At 39.1% G+C, this 25,558-nt stretch overlaps 1 protein-coding gene across 4 annotated transcripts in view; it reads left to right on the plus strand.

Annotated features, from left to right (window-relative positions):
• The window catches only part of ARHGAP26 (Rho GTPase activating protein 26), a 528,529-nt gene that overhangs the window by 175,465 nt on the left and 327,506 nt on the right, over positions 1-25,558 (plus strand). For all 4 annotated transcript variants that reach the window (XR_011971925.1, XM_072630633.1, XM_072630631.1 and 1 more), the window contains exons 7-10: positions 8,652-8,756; positions 10,751-10,880; positions 15,954-16,054; positions 19,956-20,050. Coding sequence is in view for 3 of the 4 variants with exons in the window: in XM_072630633.1 (XP_072486734.1) it covers positions 8,652-8,756; positions 10,751-10,880; positions 15,954-16,054; positions 19,956-20,050 (431 nt within the window). In the remaining variant the exon portion in view is untranslated. The remainder of the gene's footprint in view (positions 1-8,651; positions 8,757-10,750; positions 10,881-15,953; positions 16,055-19,955; positions 20,051-25,558) is intronic.

The following is a 25,558-nucleotide window of genomic DNA, read 5'->3' on the forward strand; positions in this document are numbered from 1 at the left end:
CTTACTATGGGCCAGACAGTTGCTAAGCATCGGGGAAGTAAATAAGGCAAAGGACACTTCTTTTCCAGTGACTGTGATGAGGTTCGAAGCTACATTGTAAAGGGTTGCAACATTTCTCGAGTCTTGTCATTTCTGTCTCCACAAGGTGTCTTTCATTCATCTTTACTTACATGACTACCCTTCTTTCAGGAGAATTATAATATTTCCAGAGCTCCTTTGCAGCACATGATTTTTCTTTCTATATTCTATCTCTCAGTCAAATTAGATTTCTTCTTGTTTCTCAAAGACAGCATTATATCTTGTTATATCTAGGTATCCAGGCAATTAGGTAGCACAGTTGATATAGTGCTAGACCTGGAGTCAAGAAGACCTGAATTTAAATGTGGCCTCAGGCATTATGTGTGACCTGGAGAAAGTCACTTAACCTCTGTCTGCCCTGGTTTTCTCAGTTGTAAAATGGTGGCCAAGGTTGTTGTGAAGTTCAAATGAGATATTTCTAAAGTACTTAACATAACTCCTGGTGCTTAGTATAGGAGCTTAATAAATGCTTATTCCATCCATCAGTCCATCCATCTATTCATATTTCCTTATCTTTATGACTTTGCACGGGCTGTGTGTAATTCCCATGCCTGGAGCTCCTTTTAAATGCCGCCTTCTACACCAGGCCTGTCCTGATTCCTTCTTCATCATCCCTAATTACTTTGTATATTCTCCCTTGCTTGACCTCTCCATCCCTGCTCGTTGTCATCCCCATATTTCTCCTACTTTTAAGAAGACTGACTACAATCAGTGCCTCTCCTTCCTTTCCTCTCATTTTCTTCCTAACTCTACAGTCTGGCTTCTGATTTCATCATTCAAGTGAAACTGCTCTCTCCAAAGTTACCAGGGATCTCCTAATTAATGGCAAATTGAATGACCTTTTCTCAGTTCTCATACTTCTATATCTCTTTGTAACCTTTGACACTATCAATCAGCCCTTTCCCCTTAAAACTCTCTTCTCTCTAGGTTTTTGTAACACCACTCTATCCTGGTTCTCTTGCCTGACCACTCTCCTTCTTCTTGATACATCTTTCTCCAGTCATACCCACTCATGGTGGGCATTGTCCAGGACGTTTTCTTAGGTCCCCTTCTCTTCTCCCTGTATACTGTCTTACTTGGTGATCTCATCAGCTCCCATGGTTTCAATATTATCTCTATGCTGATGATTCTTAGGTCTCCTCATTCAGCCAGATTTGCATATTCAGCTTCCTATTGGACATCTCAAACTGTCCCACAGACATCTTAAACTCAACAGGTCCAAAACTGAGCTCATTATTCCCCTCAAGCCCCAAACCTGCTCTTCCTTACTTCCTTATTACTCTCAAGGAGACCACTATTTCCCCAGTCACCTAGACTCTTAGCTTAGGTGTCATTACTGACTTCTGACTTTTTCTCATGCCCCATATCCAAGCATCCAGTTGCTCATTGATTTTACCTTCATAACATTTCTTGTACATTCTTCCTTATCTCCCCTGAGATTGCCACCACCTTGGTACAAGGTCTCATTGCTTTATGCCTGAACTATTGCAATAGCCTGCTGATCGGTCTCCCTGTCTTGAGTCTCTCCCCACTCCAGTCTGTCCACCACTCATTTATTCAGTTGATCTTCCTAAAGCACAAGTCTGATCGTATCACACACCCTGCCTTATTCAGTCAACTCCAGTGTTACCCTGTCACCTCCAAAATCAAATAAAAAATCCTGTTTGGTTTTCAAAGCCCTTCATACTCCAATGTCCCTCCTATCTCTCCAGTCTTCCTACACCTTACCCACCATGTGTACTCCACGCTCCAGTGACATCAGCCTGCTTTCTGTTCCTCACATATAATACCCCATCTCCTGACCCTGAGCATTTTCCCTGGTTGTCTTCCATTCCTGAAATTCTCTCCCTCCTCATTTTGGTCTCCTGACTTCCCTGGCTTCCTTCAAGTTCAAACTAAAATCCCATTATCTTCAAGAAGCCTTTCCTAATCACCCTTAATGCTTATTATCTTATCTCCAAATTATCCAGCATATATCTTGATTGTACATAGTTTTTGCATAATATCTCCCTCATTGGACTGTGAGCGCCTGCAGGGTGGTATTACTTGTTAACTTTCTTTGTATTCACAGCACTTATTATAACCTGGCACGTAGTAGGTGCTTGTTGATTTTACTTTGCAACCCAGTCTCAACCTATCTTTCCAGCTTCCATTATCTAGCCAAATTTACCTTCTTTTTCCTCCTCACACAATACACTCACACTTCTCATTTTCAAGCCTTTGCACTGGCAAGGAATGTCCATGCCTGGAATCTAATTCTTCCTCACTTTAAAATCCACTGTCCACTCATTTTAAATCATCTTTTAAAAGATGATTGCCTCACTGACCATCAAGGAGATTGATTCTTGTTGGAGGAGCCATCCATCCTCATGGTCTATAAAAAGGAAGTTCCATTCTGTTTCTGTCTCCTTTTCTTTGTCCCTCTTCCTCTGCTACGTCTCTTTCTCCCTCTCTTTTCTTCCTCCTTCCCTCTCTCTCCCCCCTCACTCATTCTCATGCCTTCTCAAATTTGAAGGCTGGAGGTGAAAAGAGAGAACATACCAGATAGAGGCAAAAGCCTGAGCAAAGACTCAGGGAAAAGGAATATTATATCCAAGGAATGACAGGTAGGCCATTGTGTCAGGTCTGAAGGTGAATGAAGGAAGGGATCATGCAACAACCCTGGAGGACTTCCAAGGCTCCTTCTGACTCCAACATTCTACATTTCTAGGAACCCTTTGCTGGGAGACCTAGAGAGGGCAACGGACTCAGAGGCCTCACCTCCCGATGGTTTTACCTGGTCTTTTTTCAAATGACTGCACTGGCCTTTTACTCTATAAGGTGTTATTTTATGAATATAGGAGACTTTACTGGTCCCGTACAACCATGACTTCACTTTGCAAATCTTTATTGAATATTTATTATATGAATAACAGAGTAAAACATGCTTCTTTCTGCTAGGGGAATAAACATTAAATAAGACATAATATTTCCCCACATGAAGCCTATAATCTAGTTGGCTCTTGGGACATATTCTCAAACCATTAGAATGCAAGGTGACATATGATTAGTGTTTATGTAGCACAGTTGCTGTACAAGTTCAGATGTGGAAAGAGTCTTTACTGACAGGGCAGATACAGAGAAGGGGAGTATGGGAATTGAACCTAATAAAAATTTATGTCTCTGCAATAGTCATTGTGCTAAGTTAGAGGTAAAAAAAAGAAAAAAATGAAAGCACTCCTGCCCTCATGAAGCTTACACTATACTAAGGAGGGGCAACAGCCTCACAGATATATAAATACAGAGTCATTGGCAAGGGAAGGAAGAGCCAGGGAGATCAGGTAAAGCTTCAAAGAGGAGATAACCCTTGAGTGGAGCCTTGAAATTGTTGTTGTTCATCCTTCATTTTCAAAGAGAACCAGACATCTAAGGGTTCTGAGCAGAGATGAGGAGAGAGCTTACTCAAGCAGGAAGAAGACTTGTACATATACTTGGAGGCAGAAAACAGCGTGATGAGTTCAGGGGATATCAAGCAGTCCAATTTGCCTGAGCAATAAGTTCAGGCTTGTTCTTTGATTGTTCTCCAAAATAAATAATAATTTATATTATTTATGTATCATATTTGTATATTTATAATAATTTATAATTATATATAATATTATCATTAATATATTATATTATAATTACACATATAATATATAATTATAATATATTATAATTACACATATAATATATAATTATATATAATATATATTATTTATATATTTATAATAATATATAATTTATATATTATAAAATAATAGCAGCACCTTATGATTCTGTAATGTTTTAATGGTTACAAGGTCCTGTCCTCCCAACAGTCCTGTAAAATCGTCAATCCAGGTATTATTAACCCCACCTGACATGTAAAGAACCTGAAGCCCAGGCAGGTTGAGAGACTTTCCCATGGTCACAGTGTTAGAATCAGTTTTCAAACCCAAGACACTCCTAAGTATAAGTTTAATGCTTCTAAAACTATATCAGATAATTATATGGAAAGTGAATTATCTACCATAGATTTCTACCAAATAGAGATTCCCTTGGATTGATCTGCTCCTCTTTTAAAATGTAAATACCTCCCAGAGGGTTGGACCTGTTGATCTTTCATTCTTGGTAGTGAATTTCTTTACTCAAATAATCTAGTATCCTTTTGAGAATGGGAGTTTTGTGAGAGGAGAGAAAGAAAATACAGTTTTGGAGTTTGTAGCATTTTGTGGGGGGGGCGGATAACCATAATGAAAAGTTAGGAATTTTTTCTGAGAGATGGAAATACATATACTTCAATGATACAGGAACTTAACTGATTTAAACTCCATTTAAAAACCTATGGATTATAATCAAGGCTTGGTTTGGAAAAATGGAGTCTTCAGTTGATGAAGTCCCTGGGCAAGTCACTGATAAGAGACCATGTCCAATGGGGAGGAGGGAAGAATAACTTCTCTCTTTCCCACTCCCCCAGGAGATTGCCTCCCAAAGTGCTCCTGAGCTATCCTGCCACATTCTCTCTTTCTTTCTCTCTCTTATTCTCTTTCTCCTCCTCTCTCCCCTTCTCCCTCTCTCACTCCACACACACAGTTATCCATATTCATGTTGTTTTGTTGATGTTGGTCTTTGTACCTAGCATTTAGCACAATTCCAGAAATGTAACAGGTACTTAATAAATGCGGACAGCCTTCTGTAGAAATTTGACTGTGTAAGGGAAAAGAAATGTCAGATTCTATCTTGGGCATTGGAAGGGTCTAGATGAATGGAAAAAACAACAAATGATTTTTCCAATTTAGGATGACAGAAGCAATTAAATGTACATGTCAACTAAAAGCTAGAGACAGTTTTCTGTGGTCACTCGTCTTCCCAGTAGACTAGAAGATTCTGTTAATTAGAGTTGCTCATTAGTGTTGTTGTCTTTGCTACTGTAAATGTCTTTCCTAGAACAATGAAAAAGGGTGAGACCAGCACTCTTTTGGTGGTGGTGGTGGTGGAGGCAGGGAAGAAAACTTATTATAAGTGGGCTGCTTTTGAACAGCTGCCCTTTAATTAGCCAGTTACATATTCAGAGGAATTTCAGTGTAGATAATCTTCCTTCATGGGAGTTGTATCACTGACCTGTATCTCCAGTTGAATTTTCTGTGACTGATTGTGTTGGTATCTGTACTTATTTTCATTTAGTGAGCTTAGGATGAAGGAAATCCTTCTGTTTCTGTTCCTTTCACCTCCCTTTAACCTGTCAGGCATCATTAGAAATAGGGTAGAGAGGGGCTAGGCCTTTGCTTCCAAAAGCCTCTCCAGGGATTTGAGGCTCGTCATGCCAACAGTGTGCAACACTTATGTGGGCTAATGGATTCAGAGTAGATTTGCAACATGTCTGGGACGGAACACATCCTTTGGAAATAGGTATTTGATACTTGTTCTATAAAAGTAAGTTGAAGTTCCCTTGTTATTCATTTTGAAGTAATCATTTGAATGATTGATAATGATAAAAATACATTTGGTTATTTAATGTAATTTAAATTTTTTCAATGAACAAATTACATTTTATGCTAATTCACCTATTAAGCAGAATATCTACATACCAAATGCATCAATACTTTAGAGGATTCTTGATCTTATTGATGGGTATTAGTAACAAAGGGGAGAAGAGATATGGGATGAAAGCTAGCTAATTGATGGATTAAGTGGCTTTTTGTTTTGTTTTGTTTTGTTTTTTGAGAATGAGCAAAACATAGTCATGTTTGTGGGTATAAGTCCTGGACAGTAGACAAGTGATTGAAGATTAGTAGGGGTGGGAATTACCTGCTGGAGAAGATGGAAAAGAATGGGGTCATTTGTACAAGTACAAGGTTTTTTCATGGAAAAGAGAAGGACCACCTCATTATATGAGATAGGGATGAAGGAGAAGATAGTGGCAGAAGGCATCTGGGATGAAAAGGTTTGGATGAGCCACTTTGGTGAGTTCATTAGGAAGGTATAAAAAGATTTTATTACAATAGTGAGGGCCCATTTGAGATTACGTAGCATTAATTTGAAGTAGATCCAATCAGCTTGCTTTCATGATTTTCTCTAGCTTCATTCAGCAACATGTAAGTAGGCCAAACGTGAAGGGTGGTGGGAGTAATGTAAGACTGAGGCTTTGCAATGTAAGATTGGTGAAAGAATAACATGCCAAGGGACTGAAGAGTAGGAGAGTATATAGCTTTGAAATGGTTTGCCAAGGGTCAGCATGGGTAAGGGAGGCATGTACAGTCAGTGAAGACTGATGGCTTGGGAAAGAATTGAGGTGGGGAGGTCATAATAAAGATGAAAAATAGCCTTTGAGGTTGTAAGTTAGGGGGAGTAGTGGAATGATAACATATTATGATCAGATAAGGGAATTTCAGAGTTCATGACTATGGAAGGTAGTAAATACATAAGTATATTTGTGAGTCAAACTTCTTGACCTATAGTTTTTAGACATTGTTCTCTTTCCTATTTTGAAAATGGGGATTAAGGAAGCCCTGTTGTAGGGTGGTATAAAATGATTTATCTCTTTCTAAACTAATCAAGATGCCTAGATTCCTTGAAAGAAGTTGTTTCCTTTAGGTGAGTCCCATGTCCCTTAACACCGCCAACAGCTTATGGCTCATTGTTGGATTTACATCAGTGATCAAGCATTTATTAAGCACATGCCTTGTCTCAGCCACTCTTCTAAGCATTAAAGTTTTCAGGGAACTTGAACTCAAGGACTTATACATTTACTTAATGGATCAGCAATGATGAGGCAGTTTCTAGGGTTGCTATTTATAGCCCAAGAATTAGGTGAATACACAAAGGATAAAACTCATTAAGAAAAATCTGTTCCTTGTCATTTACCAGTTGTGTCTTCTTGGGTAAGTCACTTGACTTGTCTAGATCTCATTTTTCTCATACGTAAAATGTGATAGGCTGACTTTCTGTAATTTTGGGACTCAAAGTACTTGAGTCTTTTAAGGAAGGTAAAGTAACTGCAATAATACACGTTGAGAGAGCTCTGTCCCACTGAGATAGATCAGAAGGTAATAGTGAACCACAAGTGAAATGTAATTTAGTGATCCAATATACTTAAGAAATAAAAAATAATATATCTCATATCTGAATGAAGAGCATGATCATGTGAAATATCCCTGATATAATCTTTTCTCCTAGTTTTGTTTAGGTTTTTATTATAATAGGATATTCCCTTTTGGCATATAACTGAAGCAAAATGTAGAGTACCTAAAGTTGAAATTTGGAAAGTCTCCAGAAACATTGTTTAGCCTGGAGAAATCAAGGCTGGCAGCAATTCAGTTTTCAAATCTGTGAAGGGATATTTTGTTCATTCCATTCACGGATTCATGGTTGTGGTTCTTAATTCTGAATTTGCCTCCCATCCTGTCCTCTTTTGTTCTTTCCTCTCTTTGTTTCTGCTCCCCTCCTCCTTCCTGAAGAGGGTTGTTTTGAAAGAAAGGGTGAGCTTGATCCTGGTTCTCTATAATGCAAGTGATCCGCTTCTGATCTGCTGCCTCTCTTGTCTTCTCCTCGCTCTTCATTCTCTGATTGTAGGTTCTTCTTCCATATTTTCTCCGTGATCCAGCTTCTCTTGCTAGAGTGTGATTTACTTATTATTTATCTCTTTCTGATTTTACCCTCCCTCTCAAACCCTTGTCTTCCTCATCCCCTCTGCCTATTTCCATATTTAGTTTAACGAATGTCTATACTAAACTGCCGTGTGTGTGTGTGTGTGTGTGTGTGTGTGAGAGAGAGAGAGAGAGAGAGAGAGAGAAAGAGAGAGAGAGAGAGAGAGAGAGAGAGAGAGAGAGAGAGAGAGAGAGAGAGACAAAATGAATAACAAACATTTCTCAGAGAAAACAGCTGGAAACACTGTCAACTCTCCTTTAGTTTGGTAAAAAGTGAGGTTCGTGTGATGCCTGATTCCTCCACCCCTTGCCCCATGTCTACTTTTCATTTCCTACACCCTGACTATGTGAACTATCCAATTCTTTCCCTTCCTCCTCCTTACTTCTGTAGTAGATTCCCTTTTTTCCAAAAAAGGAATATTTTAAAAATTGTGTGTGCTAAAAAACCCCAAAGCCCCAGCAGTCTGTGTATTCCCTGAGGGCAGGAAAAGACTTCACTTATATTTCCTTGCCTGAAGTGGACAAGAACTTAGGTTAGATATTATGGAAGGAAAAAAAATTCTTCTGAAGGGCTATAGAACATTGTAGTACAATATGAAAGGATCTTATGGAGTTGTTTATTTGTTTTTGAAGATTTTAATAGAAGACTAGGCAGCTAGCCTTTTTTTTAAACTGAAGTACAGTTTTAAAACATTCTTGTTGTTTGAAAACATTCCCTCTCTTAACATTTGTAGATGTGTTGTGTTTTTCCTCGAAGTTTTTAGAAAGACTCTTTTGCACAGTAATTTGATTTTCATCTTGGTATTTAATTTAAGAAGGCAGTGATTTTCTTATTAGAATTTCCTACTACCGCTGAGACAGCTCCATAGAGCTGCTTTCCCTTTCTAAACCTGCTTGTTTCTTTCCTTTCCCTTCCCTCCCTTACAGCTGCTGGCCTTCCTGCAGGGACTCTTCACCTTCTATCATCATGGTTATGAACTTGCCAAGGATTTCAGTGACTTCAAGACACAACTGACCATCAGCATACAGAATGTGAGTGGGCAAAGAGTCAAGGCCTTGGGATGGGAGGGGCAGGCAGGGCACCTTGTATGGTGTTTTTGCCTTCTAGTGGGTGTATTTGGAGAAGACCAGGCAGTTAAGGACAGGTGATTACAAAAAAAGGAAAAAGAAAAGAAAAAGAAAAAAAAGAATGTGTCTGGCCCTGAGGACCACTGCCTTGAAAACAGAGTCCAGATCATGTTTGGCCTGGGTGTCTTAGTTGTTCCCTGTGGGCAGCAGAGAGACAGATATCTTTAGGATATTAGCCCCTTAGACACTCTTTTAGAGCACAGCTAACTTTTATTTTGGAGGGAGGTTTGCTACCAGTTTTTTTTTAACCTCCCAAAAAAAGAATTTGAATTTTTCCAAGTAGTGGCACTGTATTCTTACTGTAGTTCTATATCACCCTGCTCTTCCGAGGGATAGCAGTGAGGATAGGGGCTCTTGCTTCTTCCCCAGGGCCTTTAATTCTTAGTAAAATCTGCAGAAAATCCAATTCATTACTAGAATCATTTTCATTATTTTCATTTTGTGTTTCTTCTCCTCCCTTCCCTTATTTTATTAAAAAAATTTCTACATCTCTTAATAGCTAAATTTATATAGCACCTACTGTATACAGTGCCAGGCGCTGTGTCAGGCTCTTTGCAATTATTTTATCATGTGATACTCTCCACAACACTGGGAGATAGATGCTATTATTATCCTCATAGTGCAGATGAGGAAACTGAAGCAAGCAGGTGACACAACTAGTAAATGTCTAAGCCTGATTTGAACTCAGGTCTTCCTGACTCTAGACCTGATGCTCAATCTGCTGTGCCACTTACCTGTCCCATTCGTGTGGTCCTTTCCCTCATCTCGCCTAGTTTTGCCAGCCAACACTTCAACTTCTCCTGAAAGTAGAAGCAACCTTGTGCACCTGTATTCTCCCACCTCTCAGCTGAGAGACAGGAGTGTGTCTCTGTTCTCTGGGATTGAGATTAGTAATTGTGCCTAATCAGATTTCAGCTGCCTTTCATCATGTCCATCTGCATTATTAGAGGTGCATATATTATTCTCCTGGCCTGCTTGTAACCGTTTGTACAGGCCATAGAAGGCTTTCCATGTTTCTCTGATTTCATCATACCTGTCATTTCTTACGGTGCAATATAGTATACAATTATATACTATGTCTAATATATATTATGTACTATATATAATATGTTAACATGTAACATATATGAATAAATATACTAACATATTAATATATAGTATATGTTATATAATATATGGTATAATATAATGTATACTATATACCATATATATACACATGTATATATGTATATTTTGGCCCAATCCTCCCCCTAGTCAGTGGGCCTCCCACTTTGTTTCCAGTTTTTGATGTATATGGGACTTTTCTTTGTTTGACCTCCTTAGATTATATGCCCAATTGTGGATTGTCTAGTTCAGATTTTCATTATTCTTAAGCAACAGGACCGGGAGATAGTTGTTAATTAGAGTCTTAAATAAATGAAGCTTCAGTATACCCTTCCCATGCCATGATTCTGTTTTTTGCTCATATGTTCTTTATATTCCAGCCCAATAAAGCATTTAGTAAGCATTTACTGTGTGCCAGGCACTTTGCTAAGCAAATCAATAAAGAGAAAAATAATTTAACTCCAAAAGGTCATAGGAATAAAGCAGATGAATGGACTCCAGTCCACTCTCAGTTGTGTGGCTTTTACCTTGAATTTTCATTTTTATTCTCTCCTAAGTCTTAGGGACCTGGAAGTTTTTAGAGCTCAGGACCTTTGAAGTCTTGCCCTCCTCTTAAAGAAACAAATGTAGACTCAGTTATTTGTTTATTTAATTACTTATTTATTATTATTGTTTAATTAATAATTATAATTATAACTAAATTATTATTTAATTATTAGACTGATTTACAGATTAATGGAGGTAGGAGCAAAGATTAAATTTTTCTGATTTAAGTAAAATTGTTTTCATTATAGACAAGAAATCGCTTTGAAGGTACCAGGTCAGAAGTGGAGGCACTGATGAAAAAAATGAAGGAGAATCCTCATGAACACAAGACCATTAGTCCTTACACCATGGAGGGGTATCTGTATGTCCAAGAGAAACGTACGTGATTTTCCACTACACGGAGGGGTGGGAGTGGGTGAGTGATGGAGGAGAATGGAAATCTGACAATGAATGACACTTTGGCAGAAGGATGTTCCAGTTTGCTGCCAAGGCTTAAAAGCATGCAGGAAAAGAAGGCCCAGGACTAGATTTCCTTACTGGGTCCTCTGTTTAGTTTGGTGCCCTCAGATAGGAATGTGATATGAAGGAAGAGCAAATATTTATCAGTTTGGTCCTTATTTAATTGCAGTTGTTCAGTCTTGTCAGACTCTTTGTGACCCCATGGACCATACTGTCCATGGGGTTTTCTTAGCAGTTTCTTAGCAAAACTGGAGTGGTTTGCCATCTGCTTCTCCAGCAGATTAATGCAAACAGAGGGTAAGTGACTTGCCCAAGGTCACACGGCTAGTAAGTGCCTGAGGCCAGATTTGAACTCAGGTCCTCCTGACCCAGAACTGTATTATTCATTGAGCCATCTAACTTCCTCCTAAGCAATCAAAGATTAAGCAACTTGCCCAAGATCACACAGCTGTGTGTCTGAGGTTGGGTTTGAACTCAGGTCTTTTTGACTCCAGACCCAATGCTCTATCTACTGAGTCATCTAGCTACTTCTTCTTTAATATGTACCTACTATTCACAGCACTGGATATAAATATAAGGTAAAAATTCGATCATCCCTTCCCTTAAGAAAATTACATTCTCATTGGGGCAAGGGAGGCTTTACCTTGTTCACATAACTATAATAATGCAGGGTATGGAGTGATGGGGAAAGGAAGAGAGCAGAGGAAAGGCTGTAAGAGAGGGGGATTAAGGGAAGGAGGGTCCCACAGGATTACTACCAGTTGAACTAAGTCTTAAATAGGAGACTTCTAAAAGAAGATGATTCATTCCAGTTTGGGGACAGACTATGTGAATACAGAATGGTAGGAGATGATCTATCTAATTAGGGGAAATGCTAATTATTTCAAAAGGGGAATTTGGTGAAATAAAACTGGAAAGGAAGATTAGAGCCTCCTTATATTGGCCTTTAAGTGCTAGATTGAGGGGTTTGTATTTTATCTTGGAGACAGGAGGGACTTTCTGAAGTTATTTGATCAGGGCAGCAGCAGAGGCCACTTTAGGAGGATGATTTTGGCAATAAAAGATGAGTTGGAGACGAAAGGCTAGTGACAAGGAGATGTTGTCGTGTAGTCATTTCAGTTGTGTCCAACTCTTTGTGACACCATTTTGGGTTTTCTTGGCAAAGATAACTGAAGTGATTTTGCCATTTCCTTCCCTAACTCATTTTATAGATGAGGAAACAGAGGGAAACAGGGTTAAGTGACTTGTCCAGAGTAACACAGCTAGTAAGTAAATATCTGAGGCTAGATTTGAATTCAGGTCTTCCTAACTCCAAATCTGGTGAAAATAGTTTAGAAAAGAGATGATCAACTTTAGAGAAGAGGTAGGGTAAGGGTGGCATAAATGGAAAGAAGGAAATAGAATTCTAAAGTTAGCCTTGACTGAACTTTGCAAGTGATTGAATACGTGGGTGAGAGAGGGAAAAGTTAAGGATGACTGATGTTAAAACCCTAAGTGACTGGAGAGGATGGCAGTGCCCACCAAAGAGCCAAGGAAGGTTAGAGGAAGTGTGGGTTCAGGAGGAAAAGTGATGTTTGATTCTAGATATGTGCTATTTAAGGTGCTGATGGGATGACCAGGTGGAGGTAGCCAGAAGGCAGTTGGATATGTGGGACTTGATAGGGTGTGGGAGACATCTTTGTGGAGGTGATAATAATGCACCTAGATGATTTCAGAAGAGAAGAAAACAAGGCTCAGGGCACAGCCTTACAGGACACCCCTGCTTGGGGTCATAAGGTAGACCAAGGAGTGGTCAGACAGGAGAGAATAGTGTTACAGAAGACAAGAATAGCCCGGGTATCCAGAAGACAGTGATTAGCTGTGTTAGAAAATTGAAGAAGGGTGATGTTTGATAAAAAACTGCAAGGCTATGTGTGAGGACTGTTTCTAATAGACTTAGCCCTTCACAGCAATGCAAACATTTCCAAAGGACTCTTAATGCAAAATGACATCCACATCCAGACAAAGAACAGAGTTGGAATGCAGGATGTAGCAGACTGTTTTCTATTTTGTTATGCCTTGTTTTGTTGTGGTTTTTCTCATAGTTTCTCCCATTCATTTTAATTCTTCTATGCAACATGACTAATGTGAAAATGTGTTTAATAAGAATGAATGTGTAGAACCTGTGTAAGACTTCATGCCATCTGAGAGAGGGAGGAGGGAAGGAGGGGGAGAAAAATTTAAAATTTATGGAAGTGATTGTTGAAAACTGAAGATTAATTATAAAAAAACTGCAAGGTTGAGCAATTAGGAAGTTTGTACAGTGACTGTTGAGGGAGAAGGTTCAATAGAGTGGTGCTGGAAAACATATTTCAAGAGACTGAGAAGTAGGTGATGGTGAATTGGACACAGTGAGTGTAGGCAGCTCTTATGAATTTATCGGTAAGAGGACAGAGATTATAGTTTAAGGGTCAGTATTTGGTCAGTTCCTAGTAAGTTACTAACAACATATGGAATGAATAACTGAGGTATAGTCAGAGATAAATTACATGACCCCCATCTTAAGGAGCTTGAAAACCTAGAAGTAAGAGATGATCATTCATTTTTATTAAGCTTTTTATTATTAGGGCTTAAGGTTTATAAAGCAATTTACAAATATCTTATCCCTACAACCACCCTGAGAGGTAGGTACTTGTCCTATCTCAATTTTACAGATGATGGAACTGGGGCACAGAGAGGTTAATTGATTTGCCTAGAGCCAGACAGCTAGTGTCTGAAGTAATAATTGAACTTTTGTCTTTCCAACACGAAGTCCAACCCTTATCCATTGAACGCTTAGCTGACTCATAGAGTAGTACTTTCTTAACTACAGTTTAGCCTTGATAGTTAAGTGAAAATTCTTATCTGCATTTTAAAGGGGAAATTGAGCCTCAGAAGGATGAATTGATTTGTCCATAGTCACATAGTTAAATTCATATTTGAGTCAGAATTCAAATCCAGGTTTCCTAACACAGAATACAGTGATTTTTGCACTGAACGGATAGCTGGATGTGAAGTGAGAGCTTGGTTCAAATCCTGCCTGTCACATGTGGCCAAGGGTTAAGTCCCTTTACCTCTCTGAGCCTGTTTTCTCTTCTCTGAAAATGGAAATAATACCTTTAGAGCCTGTTTTACAGTTACTCTAAGTTTCATTTGAGGTACCCAATTTAATTACCTAAGCTGGAGTTTTATTCCAGTGTAATGAACAGTAAGAAGGACAGTTTGACTGAACTATAGAGTGTATGTGAAGGTTAATTATGTGTAATTCAGCTGGAAACATGGATAGAGCCAAGTGGTGATAGCAGGATTTAAATGCCTGATATTGAAGTTTATATTTGTGCTTGGAGCTAATATAGAACTACCAGGATTTAGTGCGGGAGCAATGGTGACCTCGTTTCTAGTTTAGGAAATTGCATTGATAGCTATGTAGAGAATGGGTTGGAATTTGGAGAAACTGGAGTGAGGCAGGGAGATTGGTTAGGAGGCTAGTGTAATTATGTAAGTCAAAAGTCATGAAGACCCAAGCTCTGGCTGTGTCTGTGTGAGAAAGAAGGATACGTGGCAGCCAGTTTGGGGGGAGGGAAAAGGAAGGGTGTTTGGGCGTGAGATTTCCCAGAACTCCCAAGTTTCCAATGATTTTAAAGATCAGATTGCAGAGTTTAAGAAGTCCATGGGGACTCCTTTATTGTATAAATAGAAGAGGGAAAAACCCCTACGTGAGGTTATGACTCTGAGGTCATGAGACCTTCTAGGGTTCCTACATCTTGACAGAAAGGAGCTTATCAGGATTGGAAGGAAGAGGTAGCTGATAGCCTGGGAGTTCTCTTTGATTATTCTTCTTATCTCTTTAAAGTGGCTTTATATCCAGATGAAGTAGACATTTGGGGTCAGGATCCAGGGGGCATCTCTAATGCGACAGTTTAAGTTAATGCAACAGAAAATAGCTGTAAAGAGGTTGTACAGTGGAGGAGGAAAACTCAAAGTTTGGGAGGAAGGAGGAAGATGGCTTCATAGTCTTATCCCATCTGATCTTCTCTTTGTCTGGGCAGAAAATGAAAACTTGGAGATTCATTGGTACTAGAATAATATGCAACCAATAGTGAATTAATTTAATAACTTTGCTGTTTACTAGCATAGCATCTGACACATCATTGGAGCTCAGTAAATGTTTGTCCAATGTATGAATGAATGAATGAATTCCCCAAGGAAACCGTAGTACTTTTAGATCTTAAAAACCAGTTAAATGACTTGGAAGAAGAAATTGTTATATTGATTTCAAAGGAAGCACCAGGAAGTCTTTTCTGTTTTTAGCTTTATGGGAGGACATGGGCATGAGTCATGGGCAAAGATGGGCTGTGATTTCTATTCTTTGAGGGAGGAGGAGGAGGAGTGGTGGTATTGGTGATGATGATGATGATGGTGATAATGAAAACAACAGCTAGTAATACTTTGAGGTGTGCATAGTGCTTTACAAATATTTCGTTTCATCTTCACATCTACCTTGTGAGGTAGGTGCTTTTATACCTATTTTACAGATGAGGAAACTGAGGCAGGCAGTGTTGAAATGATTTGGCAAGGATCACACATCTAGTAAGTGTCTGAGACTGGATTTATACTAGAGTCTTTTTGACTCTAGGCCCAGTACTCTTATCTACTGTGCCATCTGGCTGCCTAAGGGTGTACCCACATTGAATATTATCTACTCTTTGGAGTGGAGATGAAATAATTACCTAATTTGATCTCATTTATGTGGCAGAGAAACTTCTGTAGTCCCTGGGACAGAGGGTTATATGTGTGAATGTGAATATGTATATTTTCCTATAAATGGTTTATAGCAGAGGGGGTCATCCATGGGTGACAGGAACTAGATTAAAATGTAACTGGGAAATGCAATACAACATAAATATTGTTAATTTGTGTTTTTCAGCATTCATTTAGTTTGTACAAGATTTACAAGAAAGTGTTCTGTTGTAGGTCACTTTGGCACTTCTTGGGTGAAGCACTATTGTACATATCAGCGGGAATCCAAAAGGATCACCATGGTGCCCTTTGACCAGAAATCAGGAGGAAAGGGGGTGAGTGGTTTTTGTTTGTTTTAAAATCATATTAGTTCTCTAGAGGTGGTGGTTAGTTGATCGCCATGGTCATGGATTCAATCCCTATGTAGATTACTTAGCATGCCCTAATCATGACCACCTCAACCCTGTACCCTTTGCCAAAAGGATATTGGAAGACAGAGCAACATTCTCATGCCTGGACAAGCAAGTTAAAGCACATGCCTTACAGAAGGTGGATCAGTCAAGTCATTTTCCTGCATAAAGGACAACATTATTTTTGGTTATGCCTTGGCAGAATGTGTTTGCTTGAAAGTCTCTGTGATGTTAATTACTAAGGATTTCAGGTGAATTAACTTATATTGTTCTCTCTTTAATTGTACTTCTTTTCTACTTTTTTCCCTTTTGCTTTCAGAGAAGCAACATTTTTTTGTTTCTTCAGCCTAGGGGTGAGGGATGGATTGGTGGATGGGTTGGGGTGATCATGGAGGTGGGAGTGGTGGAGTGGGGGTGGAGTAAGAGTTAAGTTCCTTTATTACTCTGTCCAAAAATATATGTCTTATTCTTTGTCGCAAAAACGGGTGACATTCTTCATTTTTGCTTCTCTGGAACTGTGTTTGACCATTGTGCTGTTCAGTGTTCTTGACTCTTTCAAAGTTGTTAAAATAGGTACATTAATGCACCTTTGGTAGAGCAAACATTTTTGGGGGTGGGAGCTAGGTCCCTGTAGATTTGATCTCATTTCTTTTAGCTTTATACTCATAGTTTTGGCAGGGTTCTGAGATATAACTGATAATCAGCTTGTCACCATGGATGGAATGGGTGTTCGCTATAGACTATAGCAGTAAAATTCCGTGGATACCTTTTTTGTGGAGCTTAAGCAGATAATTCATTTAGCAGGCAAAGGCGTAACAGAAGTCTGTCTTAGACAATTCCAACAAAACAATAAAGCTCTTGCGAACTGTTTAGGAATAGTGCTAGGTAACATAGAGGTGAGGTGGGTTCTTGAAGCAGTGTGGCAAAGGAGCAAAAGACAAAACTTGTTTTGGGGACATGAATGTGGGAAGATTTAGGTAGGTGAAGAGAAGGGAGCTGAGGGGACTTAGAGCTCTGTGATGTAGTAGTGGGTTAGAGCATTGCTACATGGTCCAGAAAGCACGTAGACCAGATGGAAGAAGCTTTGACTTACTGCACATGAGATGAGGAAGAGAAATAGTGGTGATGATAGGAATTTATAAGAAGGCACTGTGCAGATATCTCATTTCATCTTCACAATAACCCTGAGAGGGTTGCTACTGTTACAATTCTCATTTTACAGTTGAGAAAATGGAGGTAGGCAGAGATGAAGTGACTTACCCAGGGTCACACACCTGGTATGTGTCTGAGGCTGAATTCGAATTCATGTCTTCTTGACTCCAGGCTCTGCACTCTTCCACTGCACTATCTACCTGCTTAGACAAACTTTTTTAGAATGACAGTCATTGCATAAGGTTTGAGTTACAGATTGTGCAAAACAAGGGGAGGAGAAGGAAGTGTGCCTAGTTCAAGCAATTGTAATGTACCATAGGACAGTTAATTTAAGCCAGTTATGTTCATTAGCTCTCATGGGACCAACTGGTAAAAAGTCCACAGAGTATGTGAAGGTCAGGCAGATTCAGGGTATGTGAGAAGGTAGGGTTTTGAGAAGAGGATGTTGAGGCTAGTTACCTCTGAAAGTAGGCAGTTTGGGTGACTGCTTTCAAGTCAGCTTAGAGAGGCCAAAACATAGGGTGTGAGTAACATATGGTCCAATGAGATTGGGATTTGGAGAGATGAAATAAAAATCTAGGGAATGTAAACCCATGTACAGTTCTGTTTGCTGATTTATTTTTCCTGGGGAATCTTTACTGTGGCAACCCCCATTACTCCATCTGATATATAGTACAATTTCCCCCACAGTGAGGAAAGCCAGTAACAATGTATATTTTATGAAATGGTCCTTGTGAGCCCCTCAGAGAGGAACTGGTTTATTGAAAGAGTATGTTAAGGAGCCATTTGTGGCCTATTACCTTTGGAATCCTTGCTTTTTTTCTACATCTCTACTTATCCTAGCCTTCTATTTATCATTATGTACTTTTCCTCATTTAGCATCCATTTATGGCAGAAGATGTCTGTCTCTTGCATTGATCTTTTCCCCATTTCTTAGCTAAGATTTTCTTAAAATGTCAATTTTTTTCTGACTCTGCCAGTCGTTTTTAGCTCTCAGTCGTTGAACAGATCATTTCTGTGGCGCTCCCCTGATTTGGTATGTTCATCCTTAGCTCCTTTCTTCCACCCACATTACATGCCATTTTTAGTTCTCCTCTTTTCTTCCATTTCTCAGGAATGTACCAAATGAGCCTGGAAAGTGGGAACTGTTTCTTGTCCATTGAGCTGCAACCTGCTTAGACATTCAGCTCACTTATTGAATCTTTTCCTTTAGAACCCAGGAAACTCTTTGTGGGAGGAGGAGCCATTTGAAGAATTACTAAGGACTCATTAAAAACCCTTGGGAGGAAGAGTTTGGGTTTGAGTCTTACCTAATGTCATGTTTATAAATTCAATCAAAGAATTAAAATATCAGGCTATAAAAAAGGCAAGAAACCAAAGAGACCAAGAGAAAAGGTTTGCAGATAGGAACCGTTTTTTCAACTGCCTTTTTCCTGACCCGTCTCTCTTTGAATGATGTTCCTTCCACAAGGTATCAAGAAATAAGTTTTTAAATTTTATTTTACCTTGAGTATAGTTTGTCAAGACATTTTATGTTCTATCAGCAAGTTAGGCAAGTGTGTGGTTTTTTCTTTCCTGTTTTGACACCCAAACCTACTCTGTCCCTGAAAGCTGTCTGTCCACTTTTTTCTTTCTTTGCTGTTATCTGTGCCACATGCATTCTCTATCAATCCATTGTAAAATTGATTTTCACCATTAATTTCCATATGTACAGGCTCCCTTCTCTGGTGCAGTAGCCATTCCTTAACACTTGGGCATTGTGTGTCTCTATATAATGCATAATGGTTTTCATTTGTGGTTAAAATGACTTGGATAATATGAATAGACTAAGAACATGAGACTGGGATTGTTTGTTTCCAGTGCCTGGCACAGAGTAGGTGCTTGATAATAAATGTTAATTGATTGATTGATCTCCTGGCTCTTTTGGTTTTTAGTTTCTGATAATGAAAGTCTTTCTTTTTACCACATAGGGACACAATGAAAGTTAATAAATCAATATTTATAAAATGCATTGAGATCTAGAATTTCTGGATGCTAGAACTAATATACAATTTCATAAATATCGAGCCAGAAGGGACATCTTATTCAACCTGTATTTTTTACAGATAAAGAAACTGAGGCCAGATTGGTTTGATGCCTTGTTTAAACTCATTGAATGGAAGAGCTGAGACTTGAACCCAGGTCCTTTGATTTCAGACTCACTCTACTGTGGTCTTTCCAGTATCTTCTTTATTTTTTCAGTTAAATTCCCAGTGAAGAATTATTCCTTGTCATTTCATTGAGAGGCAGCCTGGTACAGTGGAAAGAATGTAGGATTTGGAGTCAAAGGACCTGAGTTGAAATCCCACATCTGTCATTTATTACCCTCGGATATGTTACTTACTTTTCTAGTGTCAATTAATTTGTTGACCTTTTAGATCCCTTCTAGCTCTGAGTCTGTGAACCGGTGATCATTCTTATAATTAAAGTTCTAAAGGAAGGTATTTTTGACATGAATATTAATTTCGTCACTTCCATAGAAGATCTTTTGATCATTCATTTACTTAGTATGTTTACATCAATATATTTGAAAATAAAGATACAAAGACTGTTCAGGTTTCTGTGTAGTGTTTATTTTAGAGAGGGGAGGGGCAAGATCCCTATCTCATTTCATGTTCCTTATGCTTTTCACTAGGGAGAAGATGAATCAGTCATTCTCAAATCATGCACACGACGGAAAACAGACTCTATTGAAAAAAGGTTTTGCTTTGATGTGGAAGCCATAGATAGGTAAGTAGTTGTCTTCTCTTTCTGAGGTCCAGTAACTTGTTTCAGTTGTAGTTTCTAATTAGTCAAAATCTGCGAAATCTTTCTCCACCTCTCTTCCACACGACTGTCCTCGTTCACTCCTACTTTCCTTTTACCTCCATTCATTCCTTTGGCCTCCTTTTGCTTCCCGTTCCTTGTCTTCCTTCCATATCCTTCCTTTTTTTCTCTTTTCTTTTCCCCTTTTTTCCCTTTCTCCATTTTCTCTACCTTCTCCTTCCTTTAGTCCTCCCTTTACCATTTTTCCCTCCCTTCCCTCCTCATCTCATCTCTTTCTTACCTCTCCCTTACTTTTTTTCTCCTCTTTTCCTTCTCTCTTCCATTTCTCTCTCTTTTCCTTTCTTCTTCCTTTTTTCTTCCCTCTCCCCCTGTCATCTCTTTCCTTTCTCCCTTTTTCCTTTCCTCATTTTCCTTCTCTTTTCCCCATGTTTCCTTTTCCCCTCCCTACGTTTCCCCCCTTCTCTCCGCCTCCTTCCTTTCTCCTATCCTAATCCAATTTGGAACAGCCTATGTACAACTTATCAGCCTCTATAAAACCATTCAGCTTCCCCTCCCATATCAGGTTTAACCACTAGACATTTTCCCTCCCCTGTTTTGAGGTTCTGTTCTCTGGTATGCGTTTTACTCATCTACATGCCCAAAACAGACATTTAAAGAGAAGTGACCTGATTTTCTTGGCACGATTAGACCAAATGTTTGTGGTTTTAGACTTGTTAATATAAGAAAGAAGACATGGGGAGAGAATTGGACAATTCCTGGGTGTGAAACCAGGTTGTTTGAATCAGTCACAAGAGCTGTATGTGAAAGACATCTTATTAGTCTGCCACGTGCTGACGATAAAGCCAAGGGAAGAGACGAAACCACTTGTGGATTCGCAGACCCTTGATTGAGAAACTTGGTGTATTCCTCAAACTGAAAATTCCTTCCTTAAGCCACACCATTCCATCATCTTAAGTTAATCTTGACAACATTCCAATTCCTTAGGACGCTTTCCTTGGTGACTGTTAATTCTTTCAAGAAATCCCATGTGTTGAGTTTATTTCAGCTTCTTCTTGATTTTTCAGCATGGAGATCCGGGGGCTTCTCATAGTAGTCACACTCATACAGAGATTACATGTCTTATTTAACACTATCCCTTTGTTAACTTGCTGCTCTTGAATGACTTTGCCCCTTTGCCAGGCAACCTTTGTAGCTTGGTGGCTTCTTTACATATTCTGCCAACCTTTCCCAGTTCTAGAGAGTCCTTGAAACTGAAGGAAGATTGGAGTGTGTTCCTGATTATGCTTGCAGATTTTGGTATGCATTTCTTTTGCGTTCTTTGTGGTGTGACACCTTGCCACTAATGTCACATAATTTTCAGTCTGCTTTTTCTTCTACTCAGCATGTCAAACTAACTTTTGTACTTAAGACTGTGTAACACATTCCTTAAATGTGGTTTGATTAAAGATGGAGAAGAAAAGTAAATGCTTTTTGTAAAATGTAGGAAATCTTTCCAATAATGTGGGGGGTTTGTTTGTTTGTTTGATAGAGAGTGATAGGGCCAGAAAGTCTCCCCAAGGCCCAAGAGCATTTGATTCCTCTTGCCTCAAAGCAGGTTCTAAACGATGGTTCTTTTTAATATTTAATTGTAGATAACTGTGTTTATTATGAGCTTGGCATTCAGAGTGGTTAATATTGTTTTGTGTTTTTTTTAAAGGTCCTCCTCACATGGAGTTTCTTAGCTTGACCAGTGTTGATGGCTTGTTAGTTTGAGCAGATGTTCGATTTAGGTCAGATCTATCAGTTCTCCTTGTGATTGTTTGCATAGTTTTGCCCTCTGGCTCTTGGATTGGATGGAAGCCAATTCAAAGATTCTGTTCCGAGAAGACTCACTGTTGCTCACTGTGTCTTCAAAAGTTGCCACGGCTTGTGGGGAGTTGTTTTTTAGGCAATTAAAACTCTCTGTGGCGCCTCTCATTTCCACCCTTGCCAATGGTTCCTAGCACCTTCTCCTCTTCCTGAGTACTTACAAGACCCATAAAAGCTTAGAATCTCCCAATTATAGACCAAGAGAAAATGTGTTGAATTGAATGAATATCCTGGAGTGGGTCCGGGAAATCTATTTTCTTCTCTCAGCTCTCTTAGCAGGTCATGGCAGGGTCCTTCAGTAGTCACTCAGAATGAGACTTGCTATGTCCTCTTCTGTTAATCCAGAGGGAGGTGTACAGTTCTGTGATAGATATCTCCAAGTATTCCGTATTTGTCTGTGCTTTTTCCCTCTACCCACTTCTGTCTGCCCTGTATGTTTTTGTCATTTCCTCACATATTAGGAAGGGGCTAGGCAGAAAAAGATATTCCATCTAGTAGTCACTGGCAACTCTGGGTACTTTTATCTTGCAAGAATCTAGTTTTTTTCCCCCCGAGATGCAATTCAGCAAGGAGGAGATGAAAGCTGCTTTTGTCTTCTACCGGCTGCTTGCCTATAACCCCTGGACTCATCCTCAGAGATTTCTGACCAAGTCTCTTTTTATCTCTAGAATTTGATACGAAGAGTTATGTAGTTTAAGAAACTGGGGTAAAGAGAGAACAGTAAAAGGAGAAAATACAAAGAGATAACTGTTATAAACAACACCTTACAGAGCCAAAATGATCACGAGGGTACATTGATCATGTAAAGTACTAGCCATGTTATGTTACATTGAGATTTTTCACGGGTGGTTACATGTTTTACCAAGTGATCATTACGTCACTGGGTGGTTTTTGGGAAAGCATTTCATGTATTTTCATAGCACTGTGATAAAAATGTGAATTGTTGTGGCTAAATTCATGTGCTGAACTTGGACATATACTTCTGGTTGACTTCAGGGTTTCTAGTTTAAATGCTATTCTCTTTTGACTTTGAGGATCATGGGATTTAAAGGGGTTCCTACTGGTTCATTTTACAAGTTAGGAAACTGGGGTACAGACAGACAGTTTAAATGCCTTGCCCCAGATCACCTAGGTAATAAGTAACAGAGCCAGTATTCAAAACTAGGCCTTCTGACTCCCAAGACTAGTATTTTTTTCTGTCCTGTTTATTCTGATAAGTCCTGTCAAACTTGGCATTGAAAGCTACAAGATTTCAGGAGAGTGTTGGTCCATCCAGAGAAGAAAGCAAGTTATATTGTCATTTACTGCATTCTCAAGAGTATCTTAGAAGATTATATTCATCCTTCTTGTATCTTAAGTGGGGGTGGGGGTTGGGAAAGGGGCCCAAATTTGTGTTAATTTTACTCTCTCCATGTGGAGACAAGTGATACAGTTTCTGGGGGAAAATTCCACTGCCAGGAATAGAAATCTCTCTCTCTCGCTCTCTCTCTCTGCCTCTCTCTCTCTCTCTCTGCCTCTGTCTGTCTGTCTGTCTGTCTGTCTCTCTCTGTCTCTCAAGGTAAAATTCTTTAAATGCCTTAGAAAGATATTTAAGTGGAAGATGCTACTCCTGGCTGTATATTCATTCTGGAATTATCATTTTGTGTTCATCCTAAGGATTCCAAAGTCAAGGACAAGCACCTTTCCATTGAAATCCTTTCAGTTTTACATTGTGGCATGATGAAAAGGCCACTGAGCTGGTTTTGGGTTTTTTCTGTTACATTTTGTAACTTTGGATAAGTCCCTCTATTTCTAGTGCTAAATTTGCATCCAGATGGATCAAGTTAGTAGAGGAGAATGGCATGGTTAGGAAAAAAATGGAGAGGGAATAGTAATTATATTGATCAATTATCTGCCTTATACTGCACTATGATGGATGGCGGGCAATGCTATTAATCTAGGCCTTGGACCAAAAGAAGAAAAATAGTCATTTTGTTTCCATTGACTAGAAACTAGAACAGGAGACGGGGGAGAAGGTGGACTGACCTTATGGCAAGAGTGAGGGATGCCAGGTGGACAGCCAGACTACCCCATTGATACCTTTGTGATATGGAGGTAGGAGTGGGGGAATTGAGGGAAGGCTTCTGCTCTGTCAAACTTTTTGGGAAACCGAAGTTGAGAGAAGCAGGTGGGAAAGGGTGTGCTTTGCCTCCTTGGAGTGGACTCCCAAACTGATGAGGTCACAGATCTTTTTGAATATTTGAGGTAAGAAAATAGATACTAAGATCTTTGTGGTTCTGGACAGAAGAGATATTGGGGATTCTGGGTTCAGCTGCGCTTAACTTCCTTTCAACAATAAATTTTTGAGGATGCTTTGTTCACTCTTAATAAGTCGTTTGTCCTCTCTTTGTGGCTCCCAGTTAGTCCCACACCCTTCCCTTTCTCTAAACAATGCTGTGAAGTCCTAGAAGTGGAAGAAGTGGAAAGTGTCTCAGGTTATACAGTCTGACTTATTGCCTAATGGAAAATTCTTTCCTCTAACATCCCTGAGATCCAGCCTCTGGTTGAGAAGAAACTTGCTTCCAGTTGCTTTAACCTCAGCTTGTTCCTCCTTAAAATTCTTCTTTTTTGAATATAATTTCATTCAGTATATGTGAACATCCCAAAATGGATAGGCACAAAAAAGAGGATCATATATAAAACCATGTTTATCCGTCATGTATGGTGTACATGTTTTTAATTGTCTGTAGTGCAAAGAGAAGTGAATGATGAGGTTCTTAGCTGAGAAACATACTTACTCCTTTAGGTTCGAAAGATAGAAATATAAATGGATTTCTATGGGTAACATACTGATTCAGAAAGCCAAAACTTATCGTTATATTGTCTGTCCCAGATACACACACACACACGCACGTTTATCTGTGTATATATGTGTGTGTATACATACACACAAACACGTAGATGCCTCAGTAGATTGACTGAATGCTGTAGTTTGGGTAATAGACATCTATTGTTTGTTTAGCTTTCCCATATAGATAGTTAGGTCTGTTATTATAAAATCTGGCCATCTTTGCATCCCTGGAGCCTAACATTCTTTGCTTGTGGATTGGATCTCTAATCTCCTTGTTATTTTAATGAGGAAATTTCTTTTATTACTGTAGATTGGCACCTAAATCATGGTTTTATGGTCTCAGGGAGCTGCCTGTTACTTTGAGAGATTAAGTGACTTGCCTGGGGATCTGACAGCCAGTATATGACAGAAGTGTGTCTGGAAGCCAGGTTTTCCTGACCCTGAGGTCAGTGTTTAATCTACCAGGTCATGTTGCCTCTCATAGTCAGCACTTGTTAATGTTTGTTAAACTGGAGTTACAATATTTTAGGCACATCAATAAAACCTGATTTTTGGACAGGAGAGTCTGGAGGGCATCGATACCTGTAGGAAATCCCTCTTTCATTTGGACATTATGCAGAATATCCATCCAGAAAGTGGAGAATTCCCTTAGTGAATACACATTTGCCTAGATTTATCTATTTTATTCCTCACTTGATAATAAAAATTGGAGGGTTGTTGAACATAGTTATCTCTGTATTCATTCAGGTGACTTATATGACCTGAGGTTTCTTGTTTAAGCAATCATTAAGGCT

Source organism: Notamacropus eugenii, chromosome 1 (genome assembly GCF_028372415.1).
Source record: "Notamacropus eugenii isolate mMacEug1 chromosome 1, mMacEug1.pri_v2, whole genome shotgun sequence".
Classification (NCBI taxonomy): domain Eukaryota; kingdom Metazoa; phylum Chordata; class Mammalia; order Diprotodontia; family Macropodidae; genus Notamacropus; species Notamacropus eugenii.